General features: G+C 39.1%; 2 protein-coding genes, 1 non-coding gene and 1 pseudogene across 3 annotated transcripts in view; 1 reads left to right on the top strand and 3 right to left on the bottom strand.

Moving 5' to 3' along the window:
* Positions 1 to 5,570: 5,570 nt before the first annotated feature.
* LOC116895857 (eukaryotic translation initiation factor 5-like) lies at positions 5,571 to 24,185 on the bottom strand. Its single transcript, XM_032896962.1, is given in 5 exon segments — positions 5,571 to 5,965; positions 5,968 to 6,414; positions 6,488 to 6,579; positions 22,924 to 23,027; positions 24,057 to 24,185. Coding segments are annotated over 5 exon segments (1,167 nt in total).
* LOC116897503 lies at positions 7,083 to 7,208 on the bottom strand. Its single transcript, XR_004387523.1, has one exon. It is a non-coding gene; the product is annotated as a small nucleolar RNA SNORA28 (small nucleolar RNA).
* Positions 15,536 to 25,926, top strand: part of Mme (membrane metalloendopeptidase) — a 110,296-nt gene continuing 99,905 nt past the window's right edge. The window contains exon 1 of the mRNA XM_032898310.1: positions 15,536 to 15,625. The gene's annotated coding sequence lies outside the window, so the exon portion shown is untranslated. The remainder of the gene's footprint in view (positions 15,626 to 25,926) is intronic.
* Positions 22,261 to 22,397, bottom strand: LOC116897537 (annotated as a pseudogene).

Below are 25,926 nucleotides of genomic sequence, written 5' to 3'. Positions count from 1 at the left end.
CCTCCCCTTTGTGGTTGCTTTCTTCTCCCTCCCAAGTGGGAGTGAAGTGTCCTCACTTGGGTCCTTCAACTTGTTGACCTTTTTGAGTTCTGTGAACTCTATCATGGGTATTTTGTATTTTTTTATTTTTTGGCTAATATCCACTTATTAGTGAGTACATACCTGGCATGTCCTTTTGCGTCTGAGTTATTTCACTCAGGATATTTTCCAGTTCCATCCATTTGCCCACAAAACTCAGGATGTCCTCGTTCTTACTAACTGAGTAGTATTCCATTGTGTAATTGAACCACATTTTCAGTATCCATTCTGTTGTGGGACGACTGGGTAGTTTCCAGCTTCTTGCTATCACAAATAAGGCTGCTATGAACATAGTGGAAAACATGGCCCTGTGGTCTAGTGGGGTATCTTTTGGGTAAATCCCCAAGAGTGGTAGCTGGGTCTTCAGGTAGATCTAGTTCCAATTTTCTGAGGAACCTTCAGAATGATTTCCAGAGTAGTTATGCCAGTTTGCAATCCCACCAGCAATGGAGGAGTGTTCATTTTTCTCCACATCTAGACAACATGTATTGGCACCTGAGGTTTTGATCTTAGCCATTCTGATTGGTGTAATGAGGAATCTCAGGGTCGTTTTGATTTGCATTTCTTTGATCATTAAGGACTTTGAACATTTCTTTAAGTGCTTCTCAGCTATTCGAGATTCCTCTGTTGTGAACTATTGGTTTAGTTCTATACCCCATTTTTTGATTGGGTTGTTTGTTTCTTTTGGTGGTTAGCTTTGGCCCCAGCCTGTGGGAGGTTCAGTGGAGACCTGAGGGGGGGCTGAAAGAATGGGGGACAAGAGGTGCAAAGGAAAACAAGTCATTTGTCTGATCAAGCTCTCAAAATTTATTTCAGGGCACTGGCTTATAAAGACAAGGAAGTGGGAAGTCTACAGGGAGCCCAAGACAAATTCATCACCATCATCACCCTCCCATTGTTCTTTCGGTTCCTGTGACCATAAATTGCAAGTTGCAGGTGTACTGAGAAGAACAGGTAACTAGCTAGGTCTCCCAGAAACAGAGGCTGTATAAATGGGCCTGAAGCATTCCTGAGAACATTGCTGAAACAGAGGGTGTGTAAGTGGGCTTGGCTCCCCACAAGCTTCTTGAGTTCTTTATACATTTTGGATATTAGCCCTCTATCGGATGTGGGGTTAATGAAAATTTTTTTGCAATCTGTAAGTGCTGATTCGTCTTATTGACTATGTCTTTTGCCTTACAGAAGCTTTTCATGAGGTCCCATCTATCAACTTAGAGTCAAAGCCATTGGAGTTCTGTTTAGGAAATTTCCCCCTGTGACAATGAGTTCAAGGCTCTTTCCCACATTCTCTTCTATTAGATTGAGTATATCTGGTTTTATGTTGAAATCCCTGATTCACTTGGATTTAAGCTTTTGTGCAAGGTAAGAAATATGGGTCTATTTTCATTTTTCTACATACCTATAGCCGGTTAGACCAGCACCATTCATTGAAGATACTTTCTTTTATTCATTAAATATTTTTGGTTTCTTTGTCAAAGATCAAGTGGGCATAAGTGTGTGCTTTTATTCCTGTTGCTCTATGGCAATGATTCTCAACCTTCCTATTACTATAACTCTGCAGTAATAGGTGTCTTCCTATTACTGCAACACAGTTCATCATGTTATGCTGACCCCCCAACCATAAAATTACTTTATTGCTATTTCATAATGGTAATTTTGTTACTGCTAAGAATAACAATGTAGACATTTTTGGAGATAGAGGTTTGTCATGGGTGCCATGACCTATAGCTTGAAGACCCCTGCTTGATGAGCATTCTGAATCATCAATATTTTGTCATATATCAAAGGATATCTTGTTCAAAACAAAATTTCAAGAAATCATGCTTAATTCTCACTTTTCCACAGCAAATGCATGAGAAAATATTATTGGTTTTAAGACCCATACAATCTTTATCAGTATAAATCTATTTTCATTACTTCATCAATATGTGAGATTTTCATAATTGCAACTACTTACTTTATGGTTTAAATTTGGAAATCACTCTAGCATTCCCATTGTCTTCCTGATTTCTCTTCTCTGGACTCTTGTTTTACAGTCATCACTTCTGGTCTTGTCCTCACTGTTCTTTTATGAGACACCTCTTTTACTGGTGCTAACACCAGATTGCAGTATGTATTTTGTGGTCTAGCTGTGGTTCCAAGTCCTGCGATTCCCCCCTCGCAGAGTGTCTAGAAGCAGCAGCATACCGGGAAGCAGAGTCCAGAATGGGTGGGGTTCTGCAGGACCCCTGTGCTGCTGGGAGTGAGTGCGGGAAGGAGGGGAGGGTGTTGTTCTCCGAGGATCTTAGTGTTACAGTTCTTCTATGAAATGACTTAGCTTGTGTGCATACCTTTATTAAGGGTGGGCTTGTACGAATACACTTTATTTAGGTAAACCAGGGGTTAATATGGGCCTTGGAGAGTGGAAGGAATTTTCAAGGTCGATGAAAATCTTTGGTTAGAGTTTTAAAGTTTTATGAATACCTCATTTGCACGGAGAGGCATTCCAGGAATCTTGCTGGGTGGGTTCTTAAAGGAAGGCAGCCTAGGGAGGAGGCTGAGGGGGGAATCGAACTTGCTGTTCTGCCAAGGACTACTAGACTTTCCCCAGGTAGAGGGTATGGGAATTCCGGCTCTCCAGACAAGATCAGAGAAGGGAAAGCCGTCCTAGTACAAAAAGTCCTCCATTTTGCGCCAACTCAGAGAAGCTATCTGTTCTTGGTAGACTTCGACCTTAATTAGCAGGGTTTCCCCACACTAGGTCATTTACTACATGGAAACAAAGCTCATCTATGTGAACTCCATCCAATTTAAATGCTTGAAGTGTTGAGCTGTAGTAAGTGTTTCTTGTCCATCTTTCCAGCAAGTCTCACAGGGTCTTTATCCTGGAGAATGCCATACCTGTTCCTGCATCAGCAGCCTTAGTAGAATGCCCTTCTCCAATTGGCCAAGAACTGGAAAAGTAATCCCTGTGCACCATGTCTTCCTCCAGGCTCCAAGACCCCAGTAGTGAAGAGAGCAGATCCTGACTTAATACAGGGTTCATATCCTACTTGGTGAAACCTCCAATATTTGTACAATCTAAAATGTACACAATGTGGGAGGGTCATTCATTAAGGAAAAGTACTACACAAATGTGCATGCAGAGTTAAACTTTGAAAGAGGATGTTTATTTAGAATGAGAACAGAAATTTCAGCAAGTTTCTGGGCCTTGGAGATGCAGAATCCTACCTTTGCCTAGTCTTTAGGCAATGTAGGAAATGTCTTCATAGAAAGGTCTCTGGAATGCCCATCTGCCGTTCTTACCCTAAATACACCTCAACTTTCCTGAAGTCCCAACATCTCAGGAAGAATCACGAAGCTGATTGTCTTACTGTACAGGGCAGAAGTCTGTGTGATCTTGACTGTCGCAGAAGGGGATGGAACAAAACTGTGTGCTCTACAAAGGATTTTGTGAATTTGACACTCAGTACAGGAAACACACACACACACACACACACAGAATATAAGCAAGACCGAACCAAGCTAAAAAAATCATAATGGACAGAGTAAAAACAGAAATGTGTAAAATGGGAAAGAATATTTGAAAACCATGTGTTTGAATAGAAATCAATCTTTACAATAATAATACCCATAAATTCATAACAAAATTGCAATATTCTAATTTTTAAATGACATAAAGACTTGAAAGAATATTTTTCCTAAGAACACATTTAAATGGCCAATAGATTGGTGGAAGGATAGTCAAGTCACAAATTCCTATGGAAAATCAAATCAAAATCACATTGAGGTGTCACCGTATGCCTGCCAGGATGTCTGTTATCAAAGCGTGAGGAGCCATTCAAGCCACCTTTGTTAGGAGTACAAAATGGTGCATCAGTGCAGAAGACAAGAGTTTCCGTGCAGACACACTGCACTAACCAGCAATTCCACTTCTGCACACTGGTCAGAAAGCATTAAAACCCATCATGTCACAGAGTATTTTTATGTTCAGAGCAACTACTCACCACCCAAGATTTAGGAACAGTTTCAATATCTATTAACAGATGAATTGACAAAGAAATGTGAGTAAACATAAAATTAAATAGCATTAAGCTATTTTAAAAGAAAGAAGTATTTTAATATATAACGATACATGTAATCTTAAAAACATTATAGTGGTGATAAGATTAATAATCTCATAAAAATACCAGCATGGGTGCCCTTTACTAGTCATCAAAGTAGAATTTGTATAAATTAAAGTGGGATGGTTGACATCAGGAACTGCATGGAGAAACGGTATACTAAATGTCCTCATGGAAATAAAATGGAAAAAATAAAAGAAGGCTGTATCGCATTTCTTATAATGCAAAGCTGTTTTGGATCACTAAGAATCTATAAAAAACATTTTAAAAAAAGACTTAGAGAAAGATAAACAAAACTGATAAGAAAGAACAACTATGCTGAGTTGAATAGGTGTGGGTCATTATTGAATGAATTATTGAATAGGAGGGTCATTATTAAGAGTTTGGTCTTATTGGAGAAGGTGTAGCCTGGTTAGGGTGTGTCACTCTGAATGTTGACTTGGAGCTCAAGCTTTGCCCAGTGTGAACTCGGTCTCCTCCTTGCTGCCTGTGAAAGACAGTCTCCTCCTGCCTGCCTTCAGATCAAGGTGTAGAACTCTCAGCTAATTCTCCGTCACCATGTCTGCTTGGATGCTGCCGTACTTCCTGCCATGATGATAATGGACTGAACCTCTGAAACTGTAAACCAGCCCCAATTAAATTTTTCCTTTATAAGAGTTGTCTTCGTCATCATATTTCTTCACAGCAATGAAACCCAAACTAAGACAGCAACTAAAACAGGTTTCTGTTACTTTGATCTGAGAGAGCAGGGTACATACAGATCATCTTACAGGGAAATAAAGCACACCAACCATGCTGCCAAGCTACTAAAACTCTAGGGTATCTGTTTAAGCCAGTGGTGGCTCGCAATCTTCTAATGCTGTGACCCTTTAATACAGTTCCTAAAGTTGTAGTAACCCCAATCATAAAATTATTTTCATTACCACTTCATAACTATAATTTTTCTACTATTACAAATTGTAATATCTGCATAGCTCATTAAAATGTTATTTTTATAGATTCTTAGCGATCCAAAATAGCTTTACATTATAATAATGTGATACAGCCTTCTTTTATTTTTTCCATTTTCTTTTCTTTTTTTTTTGAATGACCAAAATCAAATCTTTATTTTTTAAAACTGTATAAATGTGATCCAAATGTGTCCACCACTAGTTTTTCCGAAAGAAACATGTTATAAATGAGCAAACTACAATTGCTCACTGATATGTATGAACTCCCTAGATGTCTCATTGGGCTTAATTATAGGCCACTCACAGTAATAGCTTTTTAGTATCAAGTATAGCATGATGTTAAGTCACTTTAGCTCTTGCACATACATGTTGCACTTTTGGCTGATAATGGAGAAAAATTTGCAGCATTACACTGTTAAGCTAAGTTGCATTCATCCTTTTAAATGGTGTCAATGTCAACATCATCATCCTTGTTGTAAGACTTCACAGTTTCAACTGTAGGTACACTAGCAGTCTTAGAATATATCACCTCAATATTTTCATCTTTGTCTTCTTCCTCCCCACAAGAAGATTCTTCCTTCGCTTCCTTCAACCATTTAATCAATGGCTCTGCTTTGCCACAAATCTCTTTGGCAAGTTCTTTTGAGACATATTTCTTAGAGGCCTTTTCTGACCAGCTGATAATGACCTCTTCTTCTAAAAGGTCTGTATCATACATCTCCTTCAAGATATGTGGAATCTTGGAGATCAGCTGAGCTTGATGCATTGCTACTACACATTCCAAACCATGAAGGTGGTACCGCTGGGCCTTTTTGTTGTTAGGACAAAAATCTTAAAATGGCGCCTGTATTTCTTGATTTACTCTCTTATCTTCTCATCAAAGAGAACTTCTGTAAAAACAAGAGGGCCCATGGCTTTTACATCCAGTCTTTCTGCCTCAGCCACAATGTCTTTATCAGACAAATCAACAATGCCCTTTTCTTTCTTCTTTTTCTTAACAACATCAAACAGGTTGTTAACATGCTCTTCTACAGTTCTTTCCAAATCATCGCTAAGTGTCAGACCTTTTGCATGGTCACTGATTTCATCCATTCTGGGTCTTTGAGCTTCCTCAGTTGTATCCTTCCCCCAATCATCATCTTCCTCTTCTTCCACAGCATGTGGAGGACTAATTTCATTTGGTGGTGAAGGTGGTGGTGTCTCACTGGTGGATACAGAGCCATTTTCCTTGTCCTTGCCCTTTCTATCTTTCTTTTCTTTTTCTTTCTTTCCTGTACCAGTGTCTACAAGGAAGTGAGAGTTAGCTTAGTTTTATTCTTTATGTATTACTATCAGACTCAAATCCTACCCTCTCACCATTGTAGTTCTCTGCAGAAAAAGCCAACATGATAAAACACAGCTTGGAATTCTGAAGGGAGTGTCTGGTAAGCAAGTAAGAGGACTTGTTCCTGCATAAGAAGGAAGTTCAGATTCTCAGCACTCATATGGTGGCTCACAACCATCCATAATTCCAGTCAGTTCCAGGGGATTTAATACCTTTCTCTGGTCTCCTGGGTACTGCATGCATGTGGTACAGACATACCCGCCCACAGAATATCCATGCAAAATTACACTTCAATAAAACAATCCTGCATGACTTTCATCCCAGCACTTGGGAGGCAGCGGCAAGCAGGTGATGTCTGAGTTTGAGGCCAGCCTGGTCTACAGAGTGAGTTCCAGAACACCCAGAGAGATTCAGAGAAACCTTGTCTTGAAGAAACAACAAAAAAGAATTCTGAAGGTATTCAGAAATCAAATAAATTTACTAACTACATTGCATAGATTATAAAATAAGGTGAAGCAGTACTGATACAGTATTGGAGTTATTAAAGATTAGGAGGTTTGTATTAGGTAGTTTGCCCCATGAATTTAAACAAAACCACATCTAAAACCAGACCAACAATTAAGAGAGTTTGTTTGAGCCTACAAAACGGCTTGTCTCACGGGGAAGAGAACACCGGAATAGGTCAGACTTTCTTCCTATAGCAAGCTAAAATTGTGTCAGACAGTTTTGTTCATCTGCCACAGAGTGTTGCATGCAACCCATTTTATTTTCATAAGGACTTTAATATACAGGTTTCTCCATGCAGTTCCTGATGTCTACCATCCCACTTTAATTTATACAAGTTCTACTTTGATGACTAGTAGAGAGGACCCATGCTGGTATTTTTATGTGATTATTAATTTTATCATCACTATGTTTTTAAGATCACATGTACTGTTATATATTAAAATACTTCTTTTAGAAAGTCTTAATGCTATTTAATTTTATGTTTACATCACATTTCCTTTTCTATTCATCTGTTAATAGACATTGAAACTGTTCCTAAATCCTAGGTGGTGAATAGTTGCTCTGCATACAAAAATGCTCTGTGACCAAAAGGGTCACAACCCAGAGGTTGAGAGCCACTGGTTTAAACACAAGTGCAAACTGGAATATGAGCAAAAACAAAATGAAAAGAGCTCAGTTTTAAAAAAGAGACAGAGAGCTTCAGATGAGAAGACAGGAGGATATGAAAGCTTTGTGTGCATAAGTGTTGAGTCAGAAATACCAATGAGCCTAGCCTGTGCAGTCTGGTTGTTTGTAGAAGTCTACTGAGTGAGAAAAATTATTGTCAGCACTATAATACCTACAATCTGGCATGAAAACTCTAAATGTTCCTAAACATTTATTAAGTCAGTTTGTCAATTTTCTTAAAATTGGATTCTGTCACATTATAGGAACTCTATTAAACCCTGATATCATTTTAAGAAAAGAGTATTTTAATTTGAGAGTCTAAGAAATTCCTTCACAGAGTTGACTGGGTTTTTTTCCTCATAGTTGTTTCTCCCCTCATTTCCTCCCTTAACTCCAACTCCACTCCCACTCCCTACTGCACTCTTCCAGTTTGCACAACCCCAGTCTACCAATAAAATATATTTTACTTCCCCCTTCTGAGAAGATTCATGTGCCCTGCTCCCAGACCCTTTCTCTATACTAACCTCTTTGGGCCAACAGATTGTAGATTGTAGTTTGGTTATCATTTTTTAATGGCTAATACCTATACGAGTGAATACATACTATATTTATCTTTCTGGGTCTATGTTACTTCAGGATGATTTTTTAGAGTTTCATCCATTTCCTTGCAAGTTTCAGAATGACACTTATTAAAAGAGCTGATTAGAATTCCATTCTGTAAATGAACCACATTTTCTTTATCTGTTCTCTTATAGGACATCTAGGTTGTTTCCAGTTTCAGATAATTATTAATACAGCAGAAATGAATGTGGTTGAGCCAGTGTCCCTGTGTTAGGATAAAGCATCCTTTCGGTGTATATGCCCAAGAGTATATAGCTTGATCTTAAGGTAGACCCATTTCCATATTTCTGAGGAACCTCTGATTTCCATAGTGGCTATACAAGTTTGCACTCCCATCAGCGATGGATGAGTGTGCCCTTGGCTCCCATACTTACCAGCATAAGCGATTACTTGTGGTTTTGATCTTAGCCATCCTGACAGGTATAAGACAGAATCGCAGTGTAGCTTTGATTTGCGTTTCCCTGATGGCTAAGGATGTTGAACATTTAAGTGTTTCTCAGCTATTTGAAATCCCTCTATGTTTAGATATGTTCCCATTTTCAAATTGAATTATTTGATTTTTTTTAACATCTAGTTTCTTGAGTACTTTATACGTTTTGGATAGGAGTCCTCCATCAGATGTGGAGCTGGTAAGAACAAAACAAAACAAAACAAAACAAAACAAAACAAAACAAAACAAAACAAAAACCTTTCCCATTCTGTCAGCTACAACTTTGTTTAATTTACTGTATCCTTTGCCTTACAGAAGCACTTCAGCTTCCTGAGGTCTTGTTTATTGGTTATTGATTTTAGTGCTTGTGCTACTATTGTTCCATTCAGAAAAGTCTTCCCCATGTGCCAAGGAATTCAAGGCAGGAGAAGACTTTCTAAATGGAACAATGATAGTGCAGGCAAAGGTTTTTATTAATCAACATGCCTGTCTTTATGCCAATGCCATGCTGTTTTTATTACTATAGCTCTGTAAGTACAAGTTGAGGTCAGGACTAGTGAGATCTCCAGCAGTTCCTTTCATCATTCAAAATTGTTTTAGCTACCTTGACCTTTTAGTGTTTCCATATGAAGTTGAGAATTTTCAATTCAAGCTCTGTAAACTGTGATGGAATTTTGATGGGGGATTGCACTGAATCTGTAGATGGCTTTTGGTAAGATGGCCATTTTATTATCGACCCTCCCTCCCTCCCTCCCTCCCTCCCTCCTCCCTCCCTCCCTCCTCCCTCCCTCCTTTCTTTCTTTCTTTCTTTCTTTCTTTCTTTCTTTCTTTCTTTCTTTCTTTCTTTCTTTCTCCACAAGACTTGCTTTGTTCAATTTTTGGAGAGAGTTGTATAAGCACAGAGAAAAGGTATATTCTTTTGTATTTGGGTAAAATGGTCTGTTAATTTCTGTTAGGTCCATTTTGTTTATAGCATTTGTTGGGTATAGCATTTCTCTGTCTGTTTTTTTCTAGATGATCTGTCTATTGGTCAGAGTGAGATATTGAAATCTCCCAATATCAGTGTGTGAGAATCAGTAAGCTGTAGCAGTATATTTTTTTTCTTTTACAAACTTGGGTACCCTTGAGTTTGGGGCATTGACGTTAAAAATTGAAATGTTATCTTCGTAGATTTTTCCTTTGATGAGTTTGCAGTGTCTTTCCCTATCTCTTCTGATTAGTTTTGGTTTGAAGTCTCTTTCATTAAAATGGATACATCAGCTTTTTTCTTAGGTCCATGTTCATGAAATATTCTTTTTCAGCCCTTTATTCTGAGGTAATGTCTATCTTTGATGTTGAGGTGTGTATCTTTGAACCAGGAAAAAGATGGTTCCCTATTTTTAAATCCAGTTTGTTAGCCTGTGTCTTTTATTGATGAACTTAGACCACTGCTTTGAGAGCAATCAATGGCCAGTGGTTGTTGATTCCTGTTATTTCATAGTTGCTGTTGGTGGTAGTAGTGATGGTGATGTATCTGTGTGTGTGTGTGTGTGTGTGTGTGTGTGTGTGTGTGTGTGTGTGTGTGTGCACGTTTCCCTTCCTTTGACTTTGGTGGTATGGGATTATTTATTCCTTGTGTTTTCATGAATATAGTTAACCTCTTTAGGCTATAGTTTTCCTTCTAGAACCCTCGCTAGGGCTTGTAGATAAATAATGTTTAAATTTGGTTTATTCATTGAATATCTTAATTTTTCCCTCTATGGTGGTTTACAGCATTTATGGTTCTAGTAGTCTGGGCATCTAAAGTTTCTTAGAGTCTGCAGCACATCTGTCCAGGCCTTTCAGAGTCTCCATTGAGATATCAGGTATAATTCTAATAGATCTGCCTATAAATGTTACTTGGTCTCTGTCCATTGCATCTTTTTACATTCCGGCTTTGCTCTGTGTGTTTGACATTTTAATTATTATGTGCTGAGGGACATTGTTTCTGGCACAATCTATTTGGTGTTCTGTATGTTCTTTTGTACCTTTACAGGTATCTCCTTTGGGTTAGGAAAATTTTTTTTCTATGATTTTGTTTAAAATATTTTCTCAGTCTTTGAGATCATTTCTTTTCCTTCTTCTATCCCTTTTATTGTTAGATTTGGTCTTTTCATAGTATCTTGGATTTCCTGGGATGTTTTCTGTGAGGAAATCTTTAGATTTAACATTTCACTGATACATCCATTTTTTATATCATATCTTCAATGCCTGAGATTCTTTCTTACATGTCTTATATTCTGTTAGTGAAGATTGCCTCTGTAGTTCCTGTTCAAATTTCCAAGATTTTCTTTTTTCAGCATTTCCTCAGTTTGTGTTTTCTTTATCAATTCTACTTCTATTTTTTAGGTGCAAAACAATTTTATTCCTTTCCTTGAACTGTTTGTGTTTCCTTAAGGAATTTATAAATTTTCTTTTAAAGACCTCTACCATCCTCGTACAAGGAGTTTTGAGGAATGATTCTTGGGGTTCAGCTATTTTGGGATAATCAGAGCCTGCTGCAGTAGGGTTGCTAGGCTTCAGTGGAGGAGACATGTGGTCCTGGCTGTCAATGATTGTGTTTTGAGGATGGCTTCTAGGATCTCGACTTTGGATGATTCTAGGTCTAGGTGATGATATCTGCTTTTGTCTCTTGTTAGGTGAGTGTTCTGTTCCTTGACTTGTTCATTACCTGGGCTTTAGGATAGTGGCGTGGCTATGTACTGCCTGCTGGGCCTGTCTCCCTGGCCTGCTCAGCTACTGTGTTCCCAGGGTATGCCTGCTCTTGTTAAAGGCTAGATTACTGGGATAAGTTGGGGGGAAAGGTTTGGGGAGACAAATCTTTGGGGTGATGTCAGAGAGAAAAGGGAATAGGTTTTCTGCTACAGAGCTGGCAATGAAAGTAGGGAATGGGACCTGAAGGAATAGAGATAAAGGTGTGGATTCACCATTATCCTACTTGTTTTTCCGGGCAGGAGTGTCAGGATGGGCTGCCTGCTGTGTTTGAGGGTTGGGACAAAGAAACAAGTAGTGGGAGAGAGGTTAGAAAGGTAAGATGGGAAGCAGGGAAGGCTGCCACAGGTATTCCCCTTCACAGCTGGGGATTTGGCTGAGGAAACAGATCTGGGGGAACAAAGAGAAAAGAAGAGACAAGAGTATCTCCAAGTAGTCTATCTGGCTTTCTGGCAAATGGATAGCATTTGGCTATTGGGTAGCAGAGGGTGCTTGTTTGAGCAGGAGGCTAGGCTACAGCAATTAGTTGGGGGAGAAAGGTTAGAAGAAGAAAATCTGTGGGGTTCACATGAGGTGGGAACAGGGGTAGGGAAGGCTGCTGCAGGTATTTTGATGAAGAGCTAGGATGATACTGAGAGATTAGACCTGGGAGAACAGAGAGCTGGGGGGTTGGGAGACAAAATGCTGTCATACAAATGCAGAAAGCAGATCTATGTCCTCTGCAAGAGAAGTACTTATAATCCCTGAACCATCTCTTCAGTCTCTTAGTCTTTTAAGAAACATCACTTATATGTGACTTTTTAACATTTTTGCTTTGTATCCTGCCAATAAAGCCATGTCATATAAAAATTATATATGAAATCACGTTTTGTCCAGCATTTTTATAATTTTATCTATAAATCTTTGTTATATTTGGAAATTATTTAAAATTAACAATATGATTAAAGTCTACTTCCCCCTAATCTGTTAGAAAATTATTCAATATTTTTTAGGATTTTATTCTTTTTCCCCTAATCTGTACTTTATAATGGACTAATTCACTTAAATTAGCTATCTCAGTTACAGGACAATTAATCATGTTTCCTTTATCTATTTCTATTATGACCTAACCTTTGAGTATTTTCATATAATTAAATATTTTACCATACCATAAACTAGTGATCTTTTACCACTTTGCTTTTCCAAAACTGTCCTTGATCCACTTGCACGTTTACTTTTATAAATTTATTATATCATTATTATAATAACTAAGTAATTAGAGTATTTTATTGAGTGACTTAAGCTCACAGGCTAATAAAGCATTAATTGATTGTTTTACAAAGTTGGCTTTGCCTACATAGGAAAGAGGTACTGTTTTTTTTTTTAAAATCGAGGTTAATGCCTTGAAAACACAAGGATTTCTCTTTGTTTCCATTTTACAAATGAATCTTTTATACCCTTTCTCCAGTGTACAATTGCTTCTTTCCAGGAATGTGTCTTATAGTCAGGAGGAATTCCATGTTCATTTCACGGCAGTTCTCTAGCTACTATTTATCCCTACTGAGTCTCAGAAGCATTTCTCTTCTGTTTTTAAAAGAAGCTTTTTAAATATTTTTAAATATTTTCTAAAGCTATAACCATTTTACCTGTAAATGTTGATAGTTCTGTCCCTATTTCCTATTTCTCCAGTATCTGTCCCTTTCCCCACCAAAAGAAAATGGTATCATAGACTGTCATGGCTGGGAGCCCCCAGAGGAGCACAATAGCTTGTGGTAGCTAATTAGAAGAAAGGAAGAGGAGGGGACCAGAGTCTGATAGATATCCTTTCAAGGACACAAATCAGTGACCTCACTTTCTTCCAATAAGTCACACCCTCTGAACGTTCTGAAAGCTTTAGACACTCTGGAACCCACATCAATAGTTTACACTACAGCACAATTTGTGGGTTATTCAAAGTCAACCCATAATACTCATTTCTTCCTCCTTTAGCCTTTACATTGTTCTTCTTGAACACTCTTAAATAATAAAAGTAGTCTCAGATATGATTTTTTTCTTTTACTGTTTGCATAAGTTGGACTCGTAGGCACCGATTTTGGTATTTTGTTTTCAAATATAAGCATTTAAAATATAAATTTGTCACTGAGTTATACTTTAAATTTTATCTCATAATTTTTATATGTTACATTTGCTATAAATAATTTGAAAGTACTTCCTAACTCAAGCCCATAAACACAGGAAGTCCAAAATGAGCTTCATGTGCCTTCATCCACACCTAGTTTCCCACACTTTTATGCCCTTAAAGTCCAACTAATTCTTCAGAATATCTTTTGGTCCTTTACTTTCTAGAACATGGAGGACCTTTTAATATATGGTTTACTTTATTCTTATAAACCTAGTCTATATTTGAATATATTTGTATATACATAGGTTCTTGGGTACTGCAGCTCTTGCTGTACAATCTTCTGTGCTTAATTTGGTCATACTCTACTCTTTAATCTTTGTCTCTTTCACATCCACCCACTCATTGTTCCAAGCCTTTTCTTATTTCAAAAACTCACTCTTTTTTTCTTTTCCATGTCTCTTCTAGTCTTTAGCAGTTCTTTATCTTGTAATTTTTTAAATCCAGATCTATTCATGACTAGACAATTTTTCCCTTCTATGTTGTTTAAATCTTTTTTTGTAGTTTGTTTTACGGTGAAGTCCTCATTTTTCAAGTCATTTGTGAGGAGTAGTAGAAGTTTCATGAGCTATGGATACATTGACAGTATCCAGAAACTAAATAAGATAAGAATCAATTAATCTCAAAAGTTACAAATTCACAACACCTTTTTTAAGGTTGTATAAGCTTAACAATTTTTTGGCGAACAAGAGACTTTTCAGTGGAGAGGCCTGTAGGTTGGACAGAGAGCCGCAAGTTTCTATTCGATGTCACCCATGCTGTAGTGTGCTTTTCAATTCAGTGGTATTGGAATCTGTGAGCCTCTTATAAGTAACTAGTCACTCACCCATGATCTTGTAAAGTAACCGCAATAAGCCACTTGATTCACCAAGCTTGGCTTCTGTGGAATCTTTTCTTAGGTGTGTTGCTCTCCAAAGTAAAGAGGTATGTGTTCATGTTTTCTAGGAAAAAAAGGCAACATCTCACCAACAAAGATGTTAAGGCAAATGAAGGAAGAGAGGATGGAGGGGAGAGGAAGAGGGAATAAAGGAAGGAAGGAGGGAGGGCACAGAGAGAAAGATAGGAGAGGAGAGAGGGAGAGGTGGGAGGGAAGGAGGGAGCCAGGGAGAGGAGAGAGAGAGAGAGAGAGAGAGAGAGAGAGAGAGAGAGAGAGAATGAGATTTTAGTGCATTATTCCTGAGTTCCATGAAGTGCAAACCTGATTCACAAAAACAGAAACACTCAGGACATACTCAGGAACACTGTCTTCCATGTTTCTACTAGTATGGCCCATTAAGCCCAACTTCAAGCATTCCACTATTTTACAAAGTCTTCAAATCCACATTTCTCCAAACAAAAGCATGGTCAGGCCTATCACAGCAATACCACAGTCCCTGGTACTAACTTCTGTCTTAGTTTGGATTTTACTGCTGTGAACAGACACCAGGACCAAGGCAACTCTTATAAAGGACAACATTTAATTGGGGCTGACTTACAGGTTCAGAGGTTGAATCCATTATCATCATGGCAGGAAGTACAGCAGTGTGCAGGCAGGCAAGGAGCTGGAGGAGCAGAGAGTTCTATATCTTCATCCAAAGGAAGCCAGGAGCAGACTGTCCTCAGGCAGCCAGGAGGAGGGTCTCAAAGTCCAACCCCGCTGTGACACAATTTCTCCAGTAAGACCACACCTCCTCCAACAAGGCCATACTACTTCCAACAAGGCCACATCTCCTAATAGTGCTACTCCCTAGGCCAAGCACATACAAAGCATCACAGTGCTTCAATTCATTCTTCCACACAAGGCCATGTAGTTTGTTTTCTGTTTGTACATATGATTTAACATACGTTACAGGTAGAATGCAGCCCATCGATTCTCTTATTATCTTTTCCCAACTGTTTTGTGTCTTTCCACCTGTCTGTTATAGTACCTTTTCAACTGCAACTCACTGGATCATAAAGAGTAATTGAGTCCACCTGCAGTTCTGCAAATCCCTGACCTCTCAGATGACAACTGTTTGCTGTTTTAGTATACTTTGTGCTGGATCTTCAAAGAGATGTGCAGATGTGTTTACTTAAATGGTGAGTCTGATTTGTCAACCTTTACCTAGCTTTACCTACTTCCTGGTAGATAATCCCTAATTGACATGCCTGCCCCTGGTACATTGGTAGGAAATTGTTTACATTTCTTACTCTCAGAATGTCTGCTATGCTAGCCCCAAGCTAACCACATATTTCTATAGCAATGTGCCATCAAACGATAGAAACATTAGTGGTGGTGAAGAGTGTAGAATTATGTGAACTCTTTAGCTTTTAATTAGCCTTGTCCCATATTGTCTCCAGATGGGGAAGGGAATCTTTATGGTGCTTGCCATATTCTGTTGCTTCTTTTTTTCTCTTGCCTTAGTAGAGAGGGAGGGAGGGAGGGAGAAAAAAGAGAGAGAGAGAGAGAGAGAGAGAGAGAGAGAGAGAGAGAGAGAGAGAGAGAATATCTCTGTATGTATTCTCTTGATTCCCATTGCCCTACATTATTATTCTATGCAAGCTAGTAGCTGGTTTTTGGTTTTTTTTTTTAATGTATTTTTAAATTTGTTTTGGAAAAAGAGAAGGATCTCTGACTTTTTTCCACCATCTTGCTCCAGGCAATATTTCCCTAAGAAATGTCACATATTTTAAGATAGAATGGATAGTTAACTTAAAAACTTGGATAAATACCTAGGAATGATAGCAACCATGATAATGATACCCATACTTAAGAAATTTAAATTGCCAAGATATTAATGAAGACCCTTGACAGTAATTGCTAGTAGTTTTGAAGTAGCTCTCTGGAGAATCTGACTCAAGCAACAAAAGAAGTATTTCTGTAGTTTTAGGCCGCATTCACCTGTACATTGCCCCCAGAAAGGAGCAGTAGTGTCTATTCTACCGTTCACTGTCCCACCCTACCACCATGACCCTAGGCAATGTTCAATCTAATCAAACTTTTAGATGAATGAATAAATGAATGAATGAAATGTAATTGTGATAAGTAAGATATAAAGTTAATATAACAGGGGTAAGAAAAGAGAAAAAGCGAGATGGTGTCTCTCTACCTTTCCTGTCATCACACTTGTGAGAGCAAACACTAACATAGTGAGTTGGGAAAATAAAACCATTAGAGAGCTAACTGAAGGGATGGCATCCATTGAAGAATAAGCACATGAAGGATGAGACGAGCCAAACCAAACCCATGAAAATGCCACAAAATAAGCCAACATAGAAACAAAGAGCTCTGAAAATAGTGTTAGGGAGAACGGAAAACTTCATATTGTTGAGCCACGTGACAAACTTCAGCATTTGACCAATTCTAAATGCAATTCCCTAATAAAAAACTCATTTCCTGACCTCCAGGGAAGTAGGCAGGACAGTGCCCTCAGAGGCACCACCTTGAGATGATTTCATAGAGGGTTCATTTTAAATCCTTCCAGAAGAAGTAATTCTCCCTCCTATTACATGCTCCCAGATCGTTGAAAGGTAGGGCCACTTTCAAATATATATTAGAAGATGTTTGATGATCATAAATGTTGGCTTGATTAATGTTTAAAATAAAGGATGAGTATGTCTCAGCCCACATTCATAGAAAGATGGAACTTTGTCCATACCAGAATGATTTGTCAGCATTGTAGAACTGTAAATCTTTTGCTTCTCACAGCATGTTTATGCAATTAAGTGCTATCATGCTTTCACAGATGACAAAGCTTAGACGTAAACGGGCTACTTAATATCTACAAGGTGCCCCAAGGAAGAGACCATGAAACCCAAGTACCAGTACTACCTCATTTGTGAAGAAGATAAACCATCCTCGGGGGATAGTTTAGTTACATGTCTAATTAAGAATCCCAAGCAAGATAAGGAAAGATGCATACCACAATGAAAAGACAGTTTTACAGCTCAAAAGTACCTGTGTGATCCTTCGATTCCAGATAAATTAAAAATGAGTTAAAAACAGAACAGAAAACTGTATGTACAAGAAAGATAGGGAGCAAACTGATGCTCAGTCACAAGAAGCATAAACAATTTAAAGAAACAGCACTATGAGAATTCAGTATAAGCGGAATCGCCTGGATTTTGGTGGGTAGGCAATGAGACTTGAAATCTAAAAGCGAACTTGTTAATTCCTTGTTCTTTTGAGCAGAAAGTGTAGCAAGGGTGGTCACAGCTTCACTGGCACTCAGGATAAGGTTGGCACACTAGGTTCTCAGTCCTGCCTTAGGGTTTATTCTTCCATTACCGGAGTTTTGGAGTTTCGAGGTTTGATTTCCAACTCTCACACCTTGGAAACTTGTACCACCACCACCAACAACAAAAAAGTATGGCTTCGCAGCTATATGACAATTTCCTTGATCTACAAATATCCTTCCTTTAGGTTTGCTGAAATCTGCGACCTTATTATTAAAGATCTTCCTCTTCAGCTGGGTGTGTTCTTAATGTGTGCATGATGTATTTATTGCTAAAATGGCATACTTACACTAAGCTAGCAGTTTTTTCTTTGTGTGCATAGGAACTTAAGGTAATTGAATTAGACTCTTTGGTCCTTAGTTCATTTATTCATAAAATTACAAAGTTAATCAGATAATCAAGGATTACTTCCACCTCTGACATTTGCTAAATTCCTGTATCTTCGCAGGCAGCAAAACTTCTGATGGGATGAATCAGAAGGTGAGATTTAAAAAGCACAAGATAGTTGTCATAACGGTGTTGTGGTAAGATTTAGGGAAGTGTTTCTATCCAGGCTGCTGTAACACAATGCATGTACTGCCACTACCTGGGTGTGTCAGACCAAAAATTCTGTCCCAGATACCATCATGTCAGCATGGTTACATTTTCGGGGAGGGCCATTTCCCAGGAGACAGTTAAGGCTGAACTCTGTTTCTCATAAGAATACTCATCTACTATGGAGTCCCACACTCACGGCCTCACCTAAACATTACCTCTCAAACACCCTATTTTAATACCACTTTATTAGGAATTAGGTTCTCAGTATACAGATTTGGAGACACAACATAGCCTAGGATTAAGCTCAAATTTCAAATCTTTCCAAACTTTATGACATCTAAGTGTTTCTTGGGTCGCTAAGATCTCTGAGATCTTACAGTCATTTTGGTGTGGACATTTAACTTATTATTTCACATTTATTTATGTGTATCTCTGTGTAGTTCTATTGGCACAGACAAGCCATAACACATGTGGCGGTCAGAAACAGACTTATGGGAATCATGAACTTAGGGGAGTCATGTCGCTCTACTATGTAGGTGCTGGGGCTTGGAATCAGGTCACCAGGTTTGGCAGCAAGTGCCTTTAACTGCTAAAGCATCTCAGGCCTCTAAAGATTGTTTTGTATTTACCATAGGTATAAAGGTGTACCAAACTAAAAGCAGTCTGTGAAAACAAAAAGGTACAAAGGCTCCTTTATTCCCTGTGTGTTCTGCAATATGAACCCATAAAGGAGGTCTCATTGTGTTCCAATTTGTTTCTGTTACTGATTTATGGGAACAAAATTGACTTTTATATGTTGGACTTACATGTTTCAACTTATTAGACCAATTTTTGTAATTCTAACAATTTACTTAGAGCATATTTAATCTTTTACTAGGAACAAACCGGGCCATTTGCAAATAATATACAGTTCCATTTTCTCTTTTCCAAGTTTTATAGATATTTTGCTACTTCCTTATTGCCTCAGCTAGGATTTCTTGATTAATACTTCATAGAAAGAACACTAGTTAGAGTTCTCATCACGTCCTTTAATGTGCTTGGTTAAAGAAAATATTAATTTAATGAATTTTAAACTTTTCATTGTTTTATTTAACATTTACCATATGCATGCGTGTGCGTGTGCGTGTGTGTGCGTGTGTGTGTGCGTGTGCGTGTGTGTGTGTGTGCGTGTGTGTGTGTGTGTGTGTGTGTGTGCGTGTGTGTGTGTATTGGGAGGGAGAGAGGGAGGAAGGAAGGAATGGGGGGAGGGATCTTGGAGAGTTTGCCGTGGCACACATGTAGAGTTCAGAAGACAAGTTGAGGGATTCAGTTCTCTCCTCCTGGTGAATCTGGAGATCAAACCTATGTCTAGGACTGAGCACTGTCACCGACTTATGATTCTTTGTCTTATATAGCCATATTCATTAATATTTACCTATATATTTCCCTACATTGGTCATTACTACTTTTTGTTTTCTGAGCTATGTCCTGCATTCATGTAAGAATACAATTTCATGTTTCTTTTGCTGTAGGGCTGTTGGTAACAAATACTTTTTAGTTATCTTCTTTCTCCTAACACTGCAGATCTCCTTGGCTCTGGTTCAGCACTTCAAGTGTAATAGGTAGGTGCCCTACTACTGATCTCTATTGTTGAGCTCACCCTCATGTCTGCGTGCCACGCCGAAAGCACACACACACAGACAGACACACACACACACACACACACACACACACACACACACACAACCCAACCCACTGAAAAGCAACTCCCCCAGAAACTTTGAAGTTTGCTTTTCCATTTTATTTAGGCATCCTTTCCTCATAGAAATTTAACTATCAATCAGCCTTACTGTTAGCTCTTAGAATTTAAGATTGTTATTTCTCTCACTGTGAGCAAGCCAAAGCAATCATCGATGGAGGAAAATAATTATTTTATATAACTTTCAGTTCCAGTCAGACATAACCAGTAGATACATAAAGAGGCAAAAACATAAACAAGAGACGGCACAGAGGACAAGGTGAGCATCCTCGCCCACACACACTGCACCACCCCCTACTCAGTTAAAGAGTTTCCTCTGCTCTGACTTTCAACATGGTTACTAAGTTGTTCATAGAGATAACAGGCTTCTTCCTTCCTCCCTTTCACTTTTCTCCCTCCTTCCTTCCCTCCCTTCCTCTCCCCCTCCCTTCCTCCCCCTCTCTTTCCCTCTTCTCCCTTCCTCCCTTTCTCCCTTCTCCCTCCCCTTCCCCCCTCCGTCTTTCCCTTCCTCTCTCTTTCAGTCACTTCATCCCTTCCTTCTTTCTCAGTTTTGGCTTTTGAAACTGTGATTTGAAATCTTTTACAACTTTTAGAAAACTCTCAGACATTCTTTCTGAATATTGCCTCTTCCATACTCTCTGCTCCTTCTGTGGCTCTAGTGATGAATATTCGCACATGCTGGGTGCTGTTCCCCCTCTAGCTGATATTTTTTCGCCTTTGCTAGCCTCTTGGATTCGCAGTACTGCATTCTAGTGCCCTGCTTTTCCTGAAAACCTATGTATTTGCTCAAAATTGACTCAGCCCCCCCCTCTCTTTACTTTTAGTTGCATACCAATATCTTCAGGCCTTTATTTAATATAGTATAATATAATAAGCACAACTATTTTAACATAATTTTTGACCATTCCATCATTTATTGCAACTTGTTCTGCTTCTGGTTTCTTTAGTTTCTTTAAAGATTTGTTTCTGTTCTTTTTTTTTTCCTGTTCAAAGACCTAGCTATTTTTGATTAAATGCTGGGAAAAATATGTGTATAAATTATGAAATAGTTCTAAGCCTGGTGTATTATATTCCTCCATAGAAGATTTATGTTATCTTCTTGCTAGTAATCAAAGAGTAGAACCTTGGATTATTTTAACCCAATTTTAAGGATATATATCTGTGCTGAATTTTTAAAAAATATATTTTTTTTAACCTTTACTGATTCTTTGTGAGTTTCACATCATGCATCCCAATCCTGTTCCCCAGACATGTTGCAGGGATTCTCTTTCAAATGCTAGAGGAGGGAACAGGGCCACCTCACTGTCTTTCATGACCCTAGGGTCAGCTCTTCCACCACCAAGGTCAGCTCTGCTTTTGTCCTGGTGAGGTACAGTGTCTGCTCTCCCTACTGCTGAAGCAGTGAGGAATAGCTGTCCTGAGCTTATGACCCTGTGGACAGATTCTCAGAGGCAGGGGTGGGGCTGCAGTGTGGTGTATTACCCCTGTATCTGTGCTATCCTGACAAGAGTCAGAGCCAGCTTTCCCCTACTTACACCCTTGGGGCTAAGCCACAGCACACACACACACACACACACACACACACACACACACACACACACACACCATTGCCAAAAGCAGCTCCACTGTGCTGCCTGGTGGAGGCACAGGTCCTGTCTGCTCTCCAGAGAGCTGTGTCAAGTGAGAGATAAGACCTGCTTTCTGAAGGGCTGCATCTCGTGAAGGGCTGAGGCTGTTATGCACAGCCTCTGGACATCCACATGGCCCCCAGTGGATGCCTTGACAAGGGTAATATGAGCCATGGATATCATTACTAACCCCTGCCACTGCTTAATGAGAGACTCCGACAAGTCCCTCCGTGGCAGCTCAGACTAAGACCTCACAATGGCCGCCGGTGGCGGAGCTGGCTGCTTAAAACAAGGTACTCCTGTCCCCCTCGAGTCTCCAGCGCCATCTTTCTTCATAATGCTCAAACTGCTTCACTTCTCTTTCTCTCCCACCTGCCTACCACATACTTGCTCCTCGTGGTGGTTCCTGCTACATGCTGGCCATGTGACCGGCAGATCCTGGGTGACATCCTCCATATGTGTGGTAATCGGGTTTCTATGGCCTACCCATGCCATGCACTAAAAGGCAAATCTATGGGTGGCATGGTGGTCCACAGCTGTCTGTCTTCCTCCTCTCATGCTGCACTGACTGAATTTAACTCTATTTGATTTAATTTTAAGGAATCCTAGGCATAAGATAACGTTGGCCATTAAGTTAAATATTAAGCTGGGATAAACAAAGGACTGCCTTCTGCGGTGCCGACTGATTTAAGAGCAACACCAACAACAGGTGTCTCTTTGCCCATTGTCAGGGTTTTTTGTTTGTTTCTTTGTTTGTTTGTTTTGTTTCAACTTGATAAAAGATGGGATTGTCTGGAACCTCAATTGAGGAAAATGATGTCATCAGACTGACCTGTGAGTGAGTCTGGGAAGCATTTTCTTCCCGCATGATTGTGTGGGAGTGCTAAGCCCGCCCTGGGCAGGTAGTCCTGAGCTGTACTGAAAAGCACCCTGCAGGAGCTCAGTTTCTACCTCCCGCTTCCTGTCTGGGCTTCTCCAGTGACAAGTGAAACCTGAGACTTGTAAGATGAAACAAACTCCTCCCTGAATTGTTTTGGGTCTCTTTTTATCACAATCAATAGAAACCTAAGGTCATTTCTAAGAAGGTACAGTTACAGCTGTGGTGGTTGTGTGGGGTTTTTGTTTGTTTTCGGTGTTTGTTTTAACCTTAAAGCATAGCTCTTTGGAGTTTTATCACAAAGTTAAGGCCTGGCTAGCCTCACTTTTGAAGGATTACCATCCCCCCCTCCCCTCTCCGACCCCCGCTCCCACACACAAACCTCTCCTGTCTCTGCCTCTTTGTCTTGTTAAACTCTGCAGAGCTGTCAAAAATACTGCTAAATTCCAAGCACTCACACAGCTCTTCGATCCTTGAGGGATATCCCTAAAGCAGAAAAAGAACCGCTCAAAGGAGAGTTGTAACTTCCTGGTTTCCCTGTTCCGGTTCTTGATACCCTGTGGCTTTGGCCATTTTATCTCATTCTATTACTGTGTTGCTTTTCACAGGGGGAGTTTTGTTCTGACCTATGTATTGCTAAGCATTTCTCTTTCCCTGAATCCCCTAGGTTCTCTCGCTCATTACTGTTGACTCTGACGGGAACTTAATCCAAACAACTGTGTTGAGAACTGAGTCACAGTGACTCCACTCTTGTGACTGAATTGACACCAATTATAAAAAAGTTAGAAGAGAAAGTATGACCCTGCATTGCACATGTGCGTGTTGGAGTGTACTTTCTTGCCCTTCTGCCTTCAGATAGCACTTTAAGATGACGTTTGCCCCTTCAGCCTCATGTTTACCAGCCTCCTTAACATGAGAAGAAACGTACTCTTAATACTTAAAACCCATCTTGTCTGTGGCATTCTATTATAGCAACACAAAGCAATCATCTCTCTATACATATTTTAAATTTTTCTCAATCACGAGATGGCCGAATAAGTTACTGACAAAATTGTGAGAGAGGAATATTTTGTATATTTTAAATTAAAAGAGGTCAAAGCATTTTAAATTGCACTTTAACTCTCCAAGGTCTAAATCAGACAGAAGTGCTTATTTTTTCAATCAGATTAAGGTAATCTTTTGTTCATTATATAACCGATTTTCTTATGCAAATCAGTCTTAGCAAATGTTACACCATTTCATGTGTTTCAGGAGACGCAATTATATTTTCCGGCTAAAGGAGCCAAATAGGGAAAGAATCTTCAACAGAACGTTATTTAGAGTCGGTTCATGAAGACTGCTGTTACTGAGAGATGGTGAGAATGTACAAATGCGGCAGCCAAAGTTAATCCCATCTCTCCACAATTTCCAGTCCTGTCACTGGAGTGACGAAAGCTCTCTGACCCCTGTTTGATTCCAGCCAGATCACTAGAACACAATACCTTTGATAAGGGGATTTACACATAAATTCCTCACAGTTATGATGGCTCCAATGTCTAAGATTAAGGTGCTGGTGGTTCGGGTGTCTGGTGAAGATCTGCTCTTCACTGATGAGAGTCCATGAATCTTACAGACCACAACTAAACTTGCTCCAGTTGCCTTCATAATGGTATTATCTAATCACCTTGCACAAGCCTCACCTTTTAAAACTATTATGTATTCAAGCTGGCTCCGAGTCTGAGGGCTAGTGGAAAGGCCAACACTGTCATCCTAGTATCTTAGTTTCATAGCGTGCAAAAGGAGAGTAATACCTAGTCAGAAATATTTAATAGTGAAAGGAAATATCATTCAGAAATTGTTTAGCACTATGGTCATATGTAGTAAATACTTAATAAAAACAATAAAAACAAAAAACAAAAAGTCAGCATTAACCATTATGCTAGGCCACAATTTATTTGTTTGTTTGTTTTTTGTTTTTTTTTTCTCCCTCTTTATTGAGTATTTCTTATTTTCATTTCAATTGTTATTCCCTTTTCCGGTTTCCAGGCCAACATTCCCCTAGCTCCTCCCCTTCTATATGGGTGTTCCCCTCCCCATCCTTCCCTCATTACCTCCCTCCCCTCAACAATCCCATTCATCTCCACAGCTTTAGATGTCCTGGAACTCACTTTTTGGACCAGGTTGGCCTCGAACTCACACAGATCCACCTCCTTCTGCTTCTTCAGTACATGCCCTACCAGGCCTGGTCTGGGCCAGAATTTGCTAGCCTTAGGTCTATTGATATTTTTGACTAAACAAGTCTTTTTAAAATAGAATTTTATTGTACAAGCAAGATGTTCAAAGGCCTCCACTAAATTCCAGCAGCATCCCTTCAGTTCAGCAGCCAAAAATATTGCCAATGTACCCAAACATTGCTGTGTGTCACCTAAGAAGAAAAGCTGCCAATGAGAACCTCTGCACAGTAGGTATGCTCACCACACCCAAGCGGAAATAATAATGTTAAAATTGGATTTTAGATACCTATACTAATATACTGAGATTTTTTTGTTATTTCTCCTATCAATTTCAGAATACAATTTATCTCTATCCTAGATTTTCCCTCTGTAAGTCTATATCAACATAAACATACATGAACATGTAAGCACACACACACACACAAACACACACATAAACATCAAGTATATGGTATACTTGGTGGTTTAGTTTTTTGTTTTGTTTTGTTTTTACATTTGAAAGAATCATACACAAATAAAGCAGAAGTCATCTCTCTAGCTCTGGTAAAGAAGATAATAAGTTACTGTTCAGCCCATGGTAGCATAAAATTGACCATCCATAACATCTTATAATGAAGATTAAGCTTGCTAAGGGCTTTGCTTCTCCAATCAATGCCTGGACAAAATACTACAGAGCCAAGAGTACTCTTGAACATTATTGAAAACCTGCAGAGAACCTCTCAGTGACTAAAATATATCCAATGTTTTACCTCAAACAACTTAGGTTAGACTAGATTGCAACAGATGATGTGTCTGGCTCATGCTTAAGGAATTTATTTCTTAGAAATAAATTCAGAACCATATTAGCCTTTGAGTTAACACAAAAGAAGTTGCTTCTGCCATGACAGAAACACAGCATACATGTGCCCAATGGAAAGAAGTTTGTCCCTTGCTTTTATTCATGCCCACTACATGGATAATGAGGAACTTTATTCCATACACAGAAACCCAGCATATACATGAGTTAATGACGTGTCATATTGATGGGACTCCTCTGCCTGTTCCTCTAGTTCATAATGACTTTGAACATTCACTTGGCAGAATATTCACTCTCCAGCTACTTAATGAGCGCCTAGGTATCCCCATCAGTTTCTAGGCTTGCTGTAACAGCACAAAAAACAACACAAATCTAT

The sequence above is a fragment of the Rattus rattus genome, chromosome 3, assembly GCF_011064425.1.
Source record: "Rattus rattus isolate New Zealand chromosome 3, Rrattus_CSIRO_v1, whole genome shotgun sequence".
Lineage (NCBI taxonomy): Eukaryota > Metazoa > Chordata > Mammalia > Rodentia > Muridae > Rattus > Rattus rattus.
This window is presented reverse-complemented; position numbering and strand designations above follow the sequence as displayed.